Source organism: Ictidomys tridecemlineatus, chromosome 9 (assembly GCF_052094955.1).
Source record: "Ictidomys tridecemlineatus isolate mIctTri1 chromosome 9, mIctTri1.hap1, whole genome shotgun sequence".
Taxonomy (NCBI): domain Eukaryota; kingdom Metazoa; phylum Chordata; class Mammalia; order Rodentia; family Sciuridae; genus Ictidomys; species Ictidomys tridecemlineatus.
The window spans coordinates 53,758,394-53,775,577 of NC_135485.1; the positions used below are offsets into that span (position 1 = coordinate 53,758,394).

Genomic DNA, 17,184 nt, shown 5'->3' on the forward strand with positions numbered 1-17,184 from the left:
AACCATCACAGTGTCTAAGGAACTGTTAATTCTAGTATTTGATAGTGTTTAGCTAACACAGGGTCAGTCTTCTCCTACTTAAAAGTAATAGTTCATAGACAAATGTAGTCACTGTCTCAGTCAAGTCTTAAGCTACAGGCTTGCATTCATTCATCTAGCAAGTCTTACTTGGGTACCTCACATATGACAGGCACTGCAAGAGATAGAGAATTTAAATTTTATTCTGAGAACAATGGGAAGCCATCAAAAGGTCTTAATCTGAGGTATCTTATTTTCATTTTAAGAGATCATTTTGGTTGTGGTGTGGAAAATGATTTTGAGTAGGATAGGCATAGGTATCAGTTCAGAGGCTCTTACAAGTGAAAGACTCACTGGTGGCCCAAACTGGGTCAGTGGTAGAGAAAGCAGAGATGATGCGTTTGGAAATGTGCTAAAATACATTGTTAACAATTGTTAGAAACCTGTGGGCTCAAGAGCTTCAATCATGCACAGTTCTTGGTTCCTAGGTATGAAGTGTTCCTATCTACTTTTATCATGGATAAATTATGAGTTAAACATTATTGTAAGGTACTCTTTACATAATTTTAAGGGAATCAGTTTGAAATCATAATATGTCAGCACTTGACCCATCTTTTCATAGTTGGAAATCCTGAGCTAACTCGCTTATAAGAAATGGGGAAGATATCAAAAGAGAGTAGCCTCATTAGATAGAGGTCACCTATTCTGAGTCTACTATGGGACAAGCATTGGCAAGAAAAAGGTGGTCACAAGATGCTTTATACCCAATTTCAGCAAAGGACATGAAATTTGTGGGCAACTGTGTGAAAAGTGATGGTATCTGGCTATCACGTGACAAAAAACCTTTCTTGATCTGACAGCAGCTCATGTTTCTGTTCCTGTCTCCTCTTGTTGGTGGCATTCTGTCCACAGTGAGCATTATGCCACTTTATGCCACATCTCTTTTTAATGTTCTTTTCTCTTCCTGGTCTGACTCTTCCTAGTAAGTTTGGAAAGTTTCTACTTATTCGTAGACACCCTTTTTTCCCCCATAAAACTTTATCTATCCACTTGTCAGAATTATTTACTCCTTTTTCCAAGACACAATCACTTCGTATTTTATAATGTAATTATTTTTATCAGTTCATCTTCCTGAGTGACTTGGAGTTACAACATGTTTATTAGCCAGTAAAACTGACATTTATCAAATATATATGAGCTTTCAATGCTTTCCTTTTAGATTGTTTGCTATGTGAGCTTCACGAATGGAGGGACCATATTTTTGAATGAGAAAATTAGTGAGTTATTCATATACAGTTTATGAGTATTTTTCCATGTGCTTTCCTGAAACTTTCAGAATCATATATGGTTGCATAATAATATCACTAAACCAAATCCTGAATCTCAAATCTTTCTAGATAAAATCAAGCTTTGTATCTGGTGGTTAAAAGAAAGCTTGTACTGTAGGCATTTGGTAGTTTTGTATTTTGTGTATTTCATTGGAGAGAAGTCTAAATACCTTTCATTCTTCTTTCCAGGGACCATAATTTTGACTATTTGGAGTTTCGCCTTTGGATCGGCCTGTGGTCAGCCTTCCTGTGTCTCATTTTAGTAGCCACTGATGCCAGTTTCTTGGTGCAGTATTTCACTCGTTTCACAGAAGAGGGCTTCTCCTCTCTGATTAGCTTCATCTTTATCTATGATGCTTTCAAGAAGATGATCAAGCTAGCAGATTACTACCCCATCAACTCTGACTTCAAAGTGGGCTACAATACACACTTTTCCTGTGCCTGTGTGCCACCTGACCCAGGTGAGGACCTCTCACTCAGTGCCTGTGTTTGGTGGAAGATGTGAGCTCTGGGCTTGAAGATTTGTGATAGGATTAAGGATCCTCCTGAGTTTAAGTCTGAGGTTTCTTTATCATGTGATTTGGTCAGTAAGTGAAAAGAGGAACTCTGGAATGTGAACATATCTGGTTCAGAATACTTTGAAGTTCAGAATGCTTTGAAATTAACTCAAATTGTAGTATTTGCAGAAATTATTTTGTACATTATTTTTAGTTTTCCCAGGATCAAACTCAGGGGCACTTGGCCACTGAGCCACATCCCCAGCCTTATTTTGTATTTTATTTAGAGACAGGATCTCACTGAGTTGCTTAGCACCTTGCTTTTGCTGAGGCTGGCTTTGAACTTGCGATCCTACTGCCTCAACCTCCCAAGCCTTTGGGATCATAGCCCAGCTATTCTTAGTTTTAAGTGGTAACTGAGGAGACCTAGGTATATATATGTTAATAGGTATAAAGTCCTAATTTTCTGAACTTTTGTCCATATTTTATAAATTGCTATGGGATCTCTTCTTTTAAGAAATGCATCATAAATTTTATAGAAGAATCAAAGATGATACTATCACTTTATCTAATTTGAAGCATGAAATTAGAAAAGAAATTCACATAAGAGCCAGTTAATGATAAAAGTGGAAACTTGCAGTTCATCTCTAGTAGTCAGTGTAAACAAGAAAAAAGAAGAAGGAACAAAAAATAAAAAAAAGAAAAGAGAACATGTTATGTTCTAGGAGTAGATTTATATTCTAGAGTCAGCAAAGATGTAAACGCAACTTCTGCATGAGGAAGGTGATTCTTTACATCTCAACACTTTAGCATCTGTCTTGCCAAACCTAAGTCAGTATCAGAACTTTCTCACAAAAATAGTGTTGAACTCTTGTTTTTGAATTTTTTCCTGGAATTATTCACCAATGATTTATCTTATACAAGGTTTTTGAAAAAAAAAAAAGATTCACTTTAAGAAAAGTTGCTTTAAATTTGCTCTGGTAGAATAAAGGTGAGTATTTGTATCATACAGATGACAATTATACTGGTAACTTCAAGTTATGCATTTAGTCATAGGCTGATGTCCCTTAAAATAAAAATTGATATACAAGTCACACTTTTTAAGTAAGACCCTGTGGCACAGAAGTGCCACAGTATTCTGGGGGTGATGTAAATCTGGGCCATAAACGTGGAGCACATACATGCGATATCCACTTTGAATTATGGATTCTGAGAGAAAACCTTTTCATATTTATAGTAAAAAACACATGGTTGTATTATTATGGATCAGAGTCAAAATGCTTTTGAATGTAAAAGATAAATAAGATGCTACTAAAATTTTTATGGCTTGTGGGAGGTTGTGTCAGATTAATAGTGCTAAGATGTAACCTGATCTGAAATATATCATCATTTAAAAAGTGCTTAGAACTGGATGGCATGGCTGATATTGTCAGAAATCAATTGAATATGCTCCCCAAGGAAACAACTATGTGGAGCTCTTCCTGAAAAAAAAGTGGGGTGAACCCCCCTGTAGCCACTCAGCATGGACTCTCAGGGAGGTCTGCACATTCAAAATATTGAATTCACAGGAACAGTTAGTTATGGGATTTTTGAACTTGGGAAAGTTCAAAAAGGATTCAGTTATTTATTTCTATTTATACACATCTGTATACTTATTTATTTTTTAAAAAGTCTACAACTTGTTAGGTAGGTCTGAGTAATCATCCTCCAAAATTTCCTAAAGGAAAAAATTACCACTCAGCTGCTGTGGTTTGAGGTGCTCACAAAGGGCTTCGTCAGCACACCTGTCACACACAAAAGATATGCCTAATGGCAGCCCCATGGGTACCTGAGGCTAATGGAAACTTATATATTCATTGTTTCAATTGGATGCTGGCAAAGAAGATAATATGAAACCAACAAAGACATATCAGAGTGTGTTCATTTTGTTAAAAAAAAAAAAAAACAAAGATTTTCCATGTAATTTCCTTTTCAGGAAGGATCTTTGTATTGTTGAAAAGGAGAGACTGAGGGCTGAACCATTTTCCACATGCCTGGCAAGTACAGGCTTCAAAAGTAGTAGTTTTTCCTTTGACTTGTTTTCCCCGGGTTGTGTAAAACATGTGTCCTAAATAACTATGGAGTCATTTCAGAAGGACTCTGACAATTCCTGCTCTCTCTAGGTGGTACCAGTAAAACAGCATAGCAGTGCTTTGAAGTCAGAAAATCTTATTGCATGTCCCAGGTTGGCTAATGCCAAATGTGTGTCATTGGGCAAGTTCCTTTCTCCAAGTTAGCGTAGCCTCACCTCCCTCATCTGTAAAATGGGGTTAACAATAGTACATACCTTATAGAATTGTTTCAGAGATAAAAAAGAAGAGAATATAGTTAAAGTGATTATGCTATTTTTTAACATGTAATAAGTAGTTAACTGTTAGTTGCATTATTATTGCTGTTATTATTCATTAAAATTTAGGGTTAGTATTTTGGTCTGAATGACAAACCTGTCCTCATCATTTTTCTTTTTAAGTATACGTTGTTGGGCAGTTGGCCCATTCTGCAATCAGATGGTTGTCTGCACCACTTCTTTCTAGAGTGGTCCAGATGAGTGGCACTCACAAAAGATGTGTATATGAACAGGAGGGATTTAAAAAAAAAATCTATGGATTTTTCACTATTGATCTATGGAAAAAGTCATAGTTTTATAACAATCTCATGTTTTACAAAACCACTATAATATTAATGTTTGTGTATTTCCTTCATAACCTCAATACTGTTAGACAATCAAATACTTCCTCATAACCTTCATAGTTTGAGTAGCAAGTTGTAGAGATCTATCATATATTCAGTACTTCTCAACAGCAAACTGAAAAATGCCTGTGAGAGAACAATACAGTTGCACATACAGCTCAAGAAAGTATTCTAAAAACAACAAAAGACTGGCCTTTCATCACGACGTGCACTCTTAGTAAAAGCATTCAATCAATGAGTCAATAATATTTAAGCTGGCGGATGACTTGTTTTTCAACACTGGGACAGTATGTAACAACGAACCAGCAACTTCGCTGATGTTGTTGTGATCCTGCAAACTCAGATGTGATTTTACAGAAATGCAAATACGGGTCACTAATCACGAAGAAAACTGTCTTCATGCCCACAATGTATTACATCTTTTTTTTTTTTTTTTTTTGTCTCTGTGAAGGCACGTCTTCCTCTTTTCCTCTTCCCGGTCTTTCTTGTTCTCACTCTTCTAGAAAACCTCATCACTTGTGGGCTTTTCATTTCTTCATACCTTTTCTCCTTTCCTTTTAGTCTCAATTATTGTTTGGTAACCCAAGTCATATATTTAAGTTTTCTGAAGATCTAAGAAGGACAGTTGATTAGGAAGGTTGATATTCATGGGTAGATGCATGATTTTGATGCTAAAATTCCCTTTTCTTGGAAATGGGATAGCTATGAATTAATAGAGGCAGTGAATATTATATTTCCCACCCTGTTCTTGGTGGTTACATAGCAGAAGTATGCAGGAAAAAAATAGTTCAAAAGCCAAAAGGAAAAAGAAAAAATATCCAGTTGAAGGATAGCTTACCATATACCATTTCATCATTATAAAATTGTTAGTATGATAAAGTAGACAAAAACATCTGCTTTGCAGTAAAGGAAACTGAGTTTGAATTTCATTGCTGATGCTCTCTTGCAGTGTGATCCTGAGCTAGGCTAATTACTTAATCTTTTTGTTTTATAATATGTTAGTTATATAGTAATTGTGCCTGGACTCAGGGGTTACTGTGAACAGTAAAATGTATATAAAATTGCTGGTCATCTAATAGACAATGAATAAAATTTGTTCTTTGACATATTTCTCACTGTCCTGCAAGATGCCCCAGTTGGTTTAATCTTATAGTTGTTTTTCCACGATTTGTGTAGGGAAAGATATTAATTATGCTTCCATTGTAACTTTATTCCCCCACAAATTAACCACCAGTGTGCTATTGTAGACAAATGTGGAATACTTGAAGCTGTATTTCAGGGGAAGAGTTAACTGAATCTCAAAAGTACAGAAGTGTTGTAAGCTATGCAGTCATGTAGAAAAAGGCTTTTAATACCATAGAGTCAAAGTGTTTGGTTCTTCTAAGAAACATATGTATAATTCAATCAAAAACATAAATGTTAGAGTTCTGTAAATAGGAAATAAGACCTGGGCATCCTTCTATCTCATTTTCTCTTTTCTACCCTGCCTGTTTTTCTTTCTCCTTCACCCGTCATCAAATATTTACTTAGGATCTATTTCATTGCTTTCTAAGTTGTGCTACTTGTGATGAAGTAGAATACTTGCATACATGTCTATACAGATTACTTTTTATGAAAGGTATAGTTTGTAAAATACTGTTATTTCCAAACAAACAGAGGTCCAATTTTCACTTGACCTTGACTTTAAAAATAAATTTATACTCCAGTATCCCTGTTTACTTTTCTAATGTATAAAGGTTATAACTGACTGTACACTCAAGGGCATGTTAATATTTTAGAAAGGCTCAAAGTAAATCTTCTGACCAGATGTTGATTTTTATATCAGGGGAGAAAGATGCTTTGCTAAAAATGACAAATTCTAAAAGCAAGGAAAAATAGCCTCAAGGGGATAGACACTATATTATTAACAGAGGGAATATATTTTATTGATTCGTTGTTGACTGTTCCAAGGAGAACATGCTTAATAATGGATGAGTGATTAAGAGGAAGAAATTCTCTCTCAGGCTCTGAGTGTGTCACTGTCTATAGTCTGAGGAAAAGATGACCTTTTCCTTGTGTGAAACCACGAGACCAAGCCAGTTGACTGCTAGGAGCCATGGCTTCCATTTCTATACATGTTTTATTCACAGCATGAGAAGGCTTCCAAATGCTCTAAAACAGTTGTCACCAAAGTAGAATTCTAATATTATTTCTTTCTCCATAATTTTCCTATTATCCTAATAAGTGCAGTTCACCAATATGTGATATCCATTAAAAAGAACGGCTGGGTTGGGTCCCCTGTGGTCTAATGTTACAGTCAATATGTGTTTCATATTTAGAAAGCCCATTAAAAGACAGTGAGGAAAAAGAGATCATCCTAATTTATCTTCCATCAACCATATCATATTATGTGCAGTTTTTCATTTATTGTGTGTTGTTCCCCTTTTCTGAAGTTGGATTAAATTATAGACTAGTGGTAAAGCCAGGAAGTAACAAGTCCTGAAAACTTCCAGCCTGCACTTGTGAAAATCCTTCACCCGCATAGCTGATGTTTCATCATTCGTAGTAATACAGTCTATTGAGAAAAACCATAGATACTAGAAGTGCTCATCATGTTCATTTCTTCTTACTGTCTAAGACTGTATTTTAGCAGTTTCTGCATAATTCTTGCAGGACTTAGAAAAAGGAAAGCAATTAATTTGGATTATCACCAGACCTGGAAAATTCTCCAGCTTTGAATTTGTATAAAACAAGTATTTGAAAAAGTTCCCCAGAATAATACATCCTAAGTATATAACTTTAGGTGGGTATAGAGGTGTTTTTATGGCAATAATGGCTAAATACATCCAGCTTCAGACCTCCGTAGTAACTCAGCTCTCTAACTTCTAGCATAGCATTCTAGGCAAGCTTGTGAAGAGTGCCTGTGGCTTGAAGATGCAACTCGAACTTGCCTAGCCCCAGAGAAAATCTGAAGCATTAAGCCTGCTAAAAAACATTTAGGCAAATGAGGAGTAAAAACAAGAAAAAGCAAAGAAAACTTTACTATTAATTTTGTAAAACTTACGGCTAAGAAGGTGGCAGGTTATTTCCCCAGCGGCTGCTTCTCAGAGTTTTCTTGATTTACTTCATTATCTCTCCAAAACCATTTTCACCTTTTTTTTTTAAAAAAATTGACCTAGAAATTTGAAGCACAAATACATGACTTTATCAAGAGATGCTAGTGTGCTCAAGTTATCTAGAACCCTAAAATAAATTTAACATGACCATGTAGCAAGAGGGCATTTAGTCTCATCCTGCATCTATTTTCCAGTTACTAAATTTCCTTAAGATGCCACTTAAATAGAATGGGATAAAACATCAAGATTTTCTTGTTGTGGAGAATAATCTTAAGCTTTTTCTTGCTTACATCAGCTTAATCAGTTTCACATTATTATAATCCTAAGAAACTATGTCGAGGGTACATATTCAGATTGGGATAATATTTAATAAATATCCTTCAGATGCCAGGCATTTTACTAGGGGATTTTAGTAAACTGTGTTTTTTAAAAAAAATATTTATTTTTAAATTATAGGTGGACACAATATCTTTATTTTATGTGGTGCTGAGGATTGAACCCAGTGCCTCACGCATGCTAGGCGAGCACTCTACCTTTGAGCCACAACTCCAGCCCGTAAACTGTGTTTTAATAAGACTATATGTGTATATTTAATCATCACAAAAACCTTGAGAGGTAGCTGACTTTTTTCCATGAGCAAATTCTTTCTCTGGGTCATAGAGCTGGAAGTAATCTTAGCACCTCATATTTAGATCTTATCTGATACTGGACACTGTGCTAACAATTTTGCCTGTATTTTGTATTTAATTTGCACAGTAACCTCATGAGGTAGGTGTTTTCAAATCCAGTTTCACAAATGAGAGGAGTGAAGTAACTTCCTCAAGATTTGGTGAGGGAGTTTGAGGGTGCTGTTTTCAGAAAGTGGCAAGCCAAAATCCAAGCCCAGTTTGCCTGATACTCCCTTCTCTACATTGTGATGTTTGGTCCACTGAAGGAGACTGTTCTGTTCTCTGTGTTAGTTGTTGTTCATACTGAACCTCATGGCTTTGAGTGAGCTTGTGCATATTCCTCACAACAAAGTTCTTGCTAATGTGTAAATCAGAAGAGCTATGGGTAGTTCCCGAAAGAGGATGAAGAGGGTCAAACTTTAGCAATGCAACTGATATTCCCTATGTGGGAGATGTGCCAACACTGACACGTGGATGTCACCTCCTTTTTCCTCTTTCAGGTCCCACAGCTAAAGCCAGGCTTGATTTCTTTGTTGGAAAGTCACAGACACACTTTAAAATGTTTATTACTGACAATATTCATTCCCCGCTTCTTGAGGATCATGGGCATTTTATATGTGGGAAGAAAGAACGGGAAGTGAAAAATCAAGTAACAGAAAACCATCCACCTGTGGAAACTCCCTGAAACCAAGTGGGATGAGACCATCATAGTAGTATTTGGTTCAATCTAAATTAGCCAAATTCTTACAACAAAGAGATTCTTTACCTCATAAGCCACGGTACTGAACAAATAGAGACAGAGTGTATTTTGGCTTTTCCATTTGACCTTTCCATAATTTTAATCAAGGATATCACAGATTCCACATAAATAGATCATTTTACAGTTGGTTGCCAAATCATTTACACTTCATGAGTCTGGATCCAAGTGGTGACCAACGGCTCTTATAGACCAAGCTCCCAACTGTAATTAATCCTTTTCTCATCTGTGTGCCTAAAGAAATTTACTTTTAATCTTATTTATGGACTCTACCACACCCTGCCAGTATTTATTTACAGAAGTGCTTTTTAATATATTTATTTTAAAGTGTTTCTTTTGAAACAGTTGCTTATTAAAATAAGTAGGGAAAATATCATATACTTTTTCTTGTCCTTTAGATGCAGGTCTTCTGGGATTTTGATAGCCAGTGTACTTTAATAGTTTGTCTTAGAGGAAAATGAAAATATAAAGGAATCTAAATGAGCAGAATTGATGTGCATCCAAAACTTGAGAGCAATTACTGAAAGTCCAGATTGGAATCTTATTTTAGTACACTGCTGGCCTTTATTATCCATTATTCATTTTCTTAACCCTTTTTTAACGTAGAAAAGTGTCTGTCTTATGACAGGAAGCTGATGAAATTGCATTAAATAATCTAGCTCAGGAAGAGCAACTTCTCAAATGCCATCTAAGTAGTGCCTGTGACTTAACATATGCTGTTTCTTCAAAAGCTCAGAGAATCAGACTCACATCATCTAACATAGGCGGGTACTATCCTGCCTTCCTTGAGTTCTCTGGCAACATAAATCATCTTGATTTTTGTGATTAGAAACTGGATAGGAAGAGAATGAATATTGAATGAAGTCTTGGACCAACTGTGCTTCTGATTGACTCTGTAATACTAGGAAAGTAATCTTGCTTCAGAGTCCATCTATTATACAAATCAGGTATAAAATTATGCCTATGACTTATTCTAGGGTGTTTTATTTTTATTTTAACATTTTTATTTGTTTTAATTAGTTATACATGACAGTAGAATGCATTTATGCACTTTGATATATCATACATAGATGGGATATAATTTCTCATTTTTCTGAGTGTACATGTTGCAGAATCATATTGGTCATGAAGTCACATATATACATAAAGTAATAATATCTGTTTTTGGGGGGCTGGGATTGTGGCTCAGTGGTACAGCTGCTTGCCTAGCATGATCGGGTCTCTGGGTTCGATCCTCAGCACCACATAAAAATAAGTGAATGAAATAAAGGTATTGAGTCCAACTACAACTAAAAATAAATAAATAAAATATTAAAAAAAATAATATCTGTTTTATTCTACTATCTTTCCTATCCCCACATCCCCTCCCCTCCCCTCCCATCACTTCCTTCTACCTAATCTAAGGTAATGCTATTCTTCCCTAGTGCCCCACACCTTATTTTGAATTAGCATCCACATACTAGAGAAAACATTTGGCCTTTGGTTTTGTGGAACTGGTTTATTTCGCTTAGTATGATATTCTCCAACTCCAACCATTTACTGACAAATGCCATAATTTCACTCTTCTTTAAAGCTGAGTAATATTCCATTGTGTATATATCACATTTTCTTTATGTATTCATCTATTGAGGGACAGCTAGGTTGGTTCCATAGTCTAGCTATTGTGAATTGAGCTGCTATAAACATTGATGTGGCTGCGTCATTATAGTATGCTGATTTTAAGTCCTTTGGGTATAAACCAAGGAGTGGGATAGTTGGGTCAAATGGTGGTTCCATTCCCAATTTTCGAGGAATCTCCATACTGCTTTCCATAGTGGTTGCACCAATTTGCAGTCCCACCAGCAAGGTATGAGTGTGCCTTTTTTACCACATCCTCGCCAACATTTATTGTTGCCTGTGTTCTTGATGATTGCCATTCTGACAGAAGTGAGATGAAATCTTAGAGTAGTTTTGATTTGCATTTCTCTAATTGCTAGAGATGTTGGACACTTTTTCATATATTTGTTGATGAATTGTATTTCTTCTTCTGAGAAGTGTCTTGTTCAGTTCCTTTCCCCATTTACTGATTGGGCTATTAGTGGGGTTTTTGGTTCTTTGTGTGTGGGTGTGTTAAGTTTTTTGAGTTCTTTATATATCCTAGAGATTAATGATTTATCAGAGGTTCATGTGGTAAAGATTTCCTCTCAGTCTGAAGACTGTCTTCTCAAGTTATTAATAGTTTCCTTTGCTGAAAAGAAGCTTTTTAATTTGAATCCATCCCATCTACCATTTATTGATTCTTGATTTTACTTCTTGTGCTTTAGGAGTCTTGTTAAGGAAGTCAGATCCTAGGCCAATGTGGTCAGATGTGGACCTATTTTTTCTTCTGTTAGGCTAAATGAACAAATGGAGTAATTTAATAAAACATTAAGCTTTTTAGAACAAAATAGTAAAAAAAACCTATGAAAATTATTAGTACTAATAATTTACTTACATTTTACTTTTTGGGAATAGATTCTTGTTTCATTTTATTGTTTAGGCCAGGTGTCCTTTAGTCCATTTGATTCTCTCTGATTTATAAAGAAGCAGAGTAAGAAAATATCTAGAGTGCCTATGACAGGAAACACCCTGACAATCCTTACCTTTAGGCTAATAGTTTCACAATGCAGAACCTTCAAAGATCAGAGTGGATTCCAAAGTTGAGCAAAACTTGGACTTAGATTAAATCTTTTCTCTCCTATACTTTGTTTTCCTTACTTTTTTTTCTTCTGCCTTTATGTGCTCTCATTTATTTATTTATTTATTGTTATGAAAGACTCATCTTTCTAGTTTCCTTTAATAATAGTAAACAAATATTTTTGACTTTTTGTTAGTTAAGAACCAGACTGGTTAGATTCTAGGAAAAAGTAGTAAACAAGGCATTCTCTTCTCTTCCTCCATCCTCCATCTCATATTTAAAATGTCATCCATCAAATAAACACTGATGTGTTTTTCTTTTAAGGTTGGCATCAGCAGGATCTGAAACATGGCAAACTAAAAGTTGGGTTAAGGGCTTTGGTTGGATGGGGTGAGGACCATGCTAATTTGCATTTCAAATGTTAAATCAACTATGAGGTCCCCAAAGACAAAAAATGATAGTTGTAATTTTGCATTTCCATAAATAGAGAATAGTCTGTGTTACAATTTATTTTATAGTATATGTCTTCTCACAAGAAGAGAGATTTATGGGACTAGGGTTGTGGCTCAGTGGTAGAGCACTTGCTTAGCATGTGCGAGGCCCTGGGTTCGATCCTCAGCACCACATAAAAATAAATAAAATAAAGGTATTAAAAAGAGAGAGAGAAAGATTTATCTGATAAGCATTTTAATAAAAATATTATGTTTTAATTTTCACACCCATAAAATTTTGAAAAATGAATAAAATATTTCCAAATGGATTGGTTTAAGAAATAAATTAAGTTCTTCAGTGATATCTTAAATAAAGAAATGATGCCACATTTTATAATAGTAATTTTTAAATTAGATTAAATATTGTTTTTTTTTAAATTTACATTATTTAGTTAGTGCTTATTTTCACCATTTGCCATGATATACTTTCTCACATGTGGTCCAAATTTCTAAAAGTTACTTATTCTTATTTAGTTAAGATCCAATTTATGAGATTTTTACTGTACATGAAGCAAGTGATCAACTTAATCATTAACAATCATTTCTTTCATTAGTCAAAATATATTGAGTGTATTTTAGTAATATATATATTTTTTGAACTGAATCAAATTTTAATTCCATTTTCTTAAATGTTGTTTCTTATCAGATTAGAACACAACAGATGTGTTTAAATCTTTGATTATTTTATCTAGATAAAATGTGAAGTTATAATAAAAATTTATTGTATCCTTTTGTTGTTATTGAAGAATTTTTAATAACTAACTTTATTTAAAGAGAGACATGAAATATGCTTTTAGATTGTTTCTGTTTTATTTTTATGGTAAAAAATTGTTCAATTGTCCTTTGCTTACAGTTAATATCTCAATATCTAATGATACCATACTGGCCCCAGAGGATTTTCCAACTGTTTCTTCCACTGACATGGTAAGTGACTTAAATTTCAAGCCAGCTGTCTGCTGACCGTATTCTGTGTACTTTTTGTAATAATAATATTCATAATATGATGTCATCTCCCATTCTGCAATTCTAACATGAATGAACATTTAATAATCCTTGGTAGTAGAGAGACTGAAAAAGAACACTTTTATTTGCTCTAGTTAACCTTTTTCCTCCTGTTGAAAAGAAATTGAAGCCACAGTTTATTTGTAACATGCTTTCGAATCTTCATAAGAATTTAACTTCTATATTCCATTAACTGTGACCTTGAAATATTTTCACAAGGAAAAATGAGAGTTGTGGAAAAGAGAGCCTGGTATTCTCTCTGTAGCATGGTTAAGAATTCTGACTGGCCAAATGGTGCTGTGTTCTCTTCACTACGGGAGATTGCAGCAGGACATTTCCCCTGTCACTTAGAAAGGCCTCCATCACATGGTATCCTTTCCCATGGCTTGTAACCAAGGATCTTTAAGGCACTGGAACTAAGCTTTAAAAATGAGCTGTTTTGCATGGAAGGTCACACACTGGAAGGAGACTTTTATATTGGAGAAAAAGGGGAAAGTGCCATTTCAGGCTTCTAATTGTGCTCCTTTTATGCTGAATATGGAAACTTACCAAAGAATATCAGCCTTTCAGTTTTAAAGACAGAAAGAATAATACCTTGTATTGATAGAGTGCCCATCTCTCAGGAGACCAGAACACTTCTGCAGATATTATGGAGTGAGTGCCCACAACATCCCTTTCAGAGATGATGTTTTGTATCCTTCCTGGGCAACTCTTACATGACCCCATTTCTCTCTTATTTTCATATTCTGTGGCTCTCTTCTTGACTTCTTTCCTCACTGTTAGAGTTTTCTCTGACTTTCTTCAAACCTTACCTCTCTATTTTTTCATGTTTGATTTTATGTGTGTGTGTGTGTGTGTGTGTGTGTTTATGAGAGAGACAGACAGAGAAAACAAGGTCTGCATAGTGCTTCATGTAGAAGGACTTTGAGTGACTTTTTGTGCCAGACTGTCTGGTTTCAAATGCAGGGCCCGTAACTTAACAGGCTGTAGACGCTTCTCAGTGATCTATCTGTAACATGGTAATGATAATAGTTCTCAGGTAGTATAAAGGTCAAATTAATAGATAGGCTGTGCTTAGCAGACTGACATATAGTCATCTCTCTTCCCGTGTTGGGTATGTTATTATTCTCTTTATTATGACCACACCACTAAACCATTCTACCTCCATAACGCAGAAGGTTAGTAGGGAGAAGAAGTTAGAAGCCACTGCTTTTGATAGACTGCTGAGTCCTCTGTTTGCTTGACCATGGCAGCTCTGCTACCCTGAACCTTTCCTAGGACACGCAGTCATCAGGACTTCATTTCTTTCTTTCCATTTTAGTCGTAATTGATGATGAGAAGGTGCAGTAGAAGTGACAGGCAGCCCCTGGGCCAGCAAGCCTGACTCTCACAGGGCCCCCCTGAGAGCATCCTGTCAGAGGAGGGAAGGCCTTTTCCCTTCAGCTTCATTAGCATGAAGACAAGTTTTCTTCTTCCTGGTGGTAGGGGTATGTTTCAGCAGGAAAGAGCAGGAAAGAGCAGGAAAGAGCAGGAAAAGGGGACATTTGAGCTTCTAGACAGAGACTAGAACTCTAGAAAAAGAGACAGGATTTTCAGCATTTCCATTTATTGTTGAAACCATTGCGTTTCATTTTATCTCACCTTACCCAATTTTCCTGTAGATTTCTCACTTGTCATTTCCCTTTAACCTGCAAATGATTTTTTTTTTTTAAAGAAAGTCCCTGAAAAACATTGAAACCACACATAGCTGATGGATAGTGTATTTAAATGAGGAGCATTAAGATCTGCTGTCTTCCAGTTTCTAGATCTCAGGAAGGGTCCACGTTTCAAACTCTGATATAAGTCTCTTCTAAGCAAGTACTTGAAAGGATTATTAATATTTGTATTAACATCAGATTTCTTTTTTAAAAATTTAAATTGAGACATCCCTTACAGTACACAGTTCTGAAGCATTCATTGAAGTGAGTTTCAACAGTTGTGTACCCGAGGCAGCTACCATCCAAACAAGAGAAAGAATATTTCCATCATCCTGAAAGTCCCATTGAATGCTGTGTATCTTGTTTTGTTCCTCAGCTTTATTAGCCTTGGGAGATATTTCTTTGCCTAATTTCTCTATCCTAAACCTTCAGAGGGCAGATTCCTTAGTCCTTTCAGAAGGCTTCTTTCCGTTGAATGTCTCAGAGAGATTTCTCTCAGCTCTGCTTCCCTGCCTCCCATCTTTTTATTTATTTATTATTTTTAATTTTTTTAAAATTTATATGACAGTGGAATGCATTACAATTCTTATTACACATACAGAGCACAGTTTTTCATATCTCTGGTTGTATATACAGTATATTCACACCAACTGGTGTCTACATACCTGTACTTGGGATAATAATGATCATCACATTCCACCATCATTAATAACCCCATGCCTGCTCCCTTCCCCTCCAACCCCTCTGCCCTATCTAGAGTTCATCTATTCCTCCCATGCTCCCGCTCTCTATCCCACTATGAATCAGCCTCCTTATATCAAAGAGAACATTTGGCATTTGGATTTTTGGGATGGCTAACTTCACTTAGCATTATCTTCTCTAACTCCACCCATTTACCTGCAAATGCCATGATTTTATTCTCTTTTATTGCTGAGTAATATTTCATTGTGTATATATGCTAGATTTTTTTTATCCATTTATCAATGGAAGGGCACCTAGGCTGGTTCCACAATTTAGCTATTGTGAATTGTGCTGCTATAAACATTGATGTGGCTGTGTTCCTTCTTAAGAAAGTGACTTTCTTGCCTTTGGTGGGAGCTACATGTGTCTAAAGGAGATTTCTCTCTGGTCTCCAATTCAACCACCAATCTTTCATGTCTTGTGGTGCATTTGGCAAAGACCATGAAAAAATTTGGTGAGTGACTATACATCCTAGGACTCCTTTGAATTCTAATCTGCAGTCATTAAAATTTCGTTAGAGATTTGACTTATTTCTCCTCATTTGGATATATCTTTCACCTGCTGTATCTTTTACCTGCTTCTCTGTGATGAAGCAGCCCTAGGTCTCTTCTGTTATGAAGGACTGGTACTATTTTGAAATTTTGTTTATTTAGATTTCTTTGCATCCTCGTCTACTTGATCTTAACCTTTTATTTATAGTATTACCCTCAATTATATGTAAAAGGTCCATATTTTATCAGTCAATACTCAAGGAGAGTAGTGTAGGACCTTTATTTATTTTTTGCTTATTATCCAGTGAAGCATATCATGTCCATGCAGAGATGTTGTTAATCATAGGACTAAGAACTATTACCATCACATAAATTATGCTTGACAGTCAGACATGGAAGCAAAAGTGGTTTGATTTGATGTACCTTCAGGGTGATTCTAGGAGTTAACATTCATTTTCATGGGAAACGGAATGTCATATTAATCTCCTTGTGCATAGCATCCTTGTGATTTTTCTCCCATTGAGAAAGTCAAGTGTAAACATCATTCTGTCCTTAAGTCTCCTTGGATACATGTGCTCTTATTTTCAAAATTATTACAGAAAGTTCCAAATACACACCAAAATAGAAGAGTATAAGTGACTCTTATGTACACAGCATCTCACCTTAATGGCTCTCAACATTTGCTCCAACCTGCTTCATATTGCTCACTTTTTCATTTGCGGATGATGCTATGGTGTTTACATATTGAAATAAATCAGTCAGCATACATTCTACTGTTAAGAATTTGAAGCACAGCTACTCATGTAAGGAGAATAATTTTCTTGAAAATAAAAGCCAGAAAAGTAGATTGAAATCAGTTGAAGACCCTTAGCAACTTAGACCCATTTCCTGTACATCTTTTTTTTTATTCCTCACTGCCCCTTTACACAAACAATCTGCTTCATCCCATCTGGTCCACGTACTGTTAGCTTCTTCCATCACCAAAAAATGATGAGCACTCATGCATTTAAAAT

The 17,184-nt window shown here is 35.6% G+C and overlaps 1 protein-coding gene across 8 annotated transcripts in view; it reads left to right on the forward strand.

Annotated features, from left to right (window-relative positions):
• Positions 1-17,184, forward strand: part of Slc4a4 (solute carrier family 4 member 4) — a 322,941-nt gene that overhangs the window by 244,519 nt on the left and 61,238 nt on the right. For all 8 annotated transcript variants that reach the window (XM_078021397.1, XM_078021393.1, XM_078021394.1 and 5 more), the window contains 2 exons: positions 1,536-1,807; positions 13,094-13,164. In XM_078021397.1, coding sequence (XP_077877523.1) covers positions 1,536-1,807; positions 13,094-13,164 — 343 coding nt within the window. The remainder of the gene's footprint in view (positions 1-1,535; positions 1,808-13,093; positions 13,165-17,184) is intronic.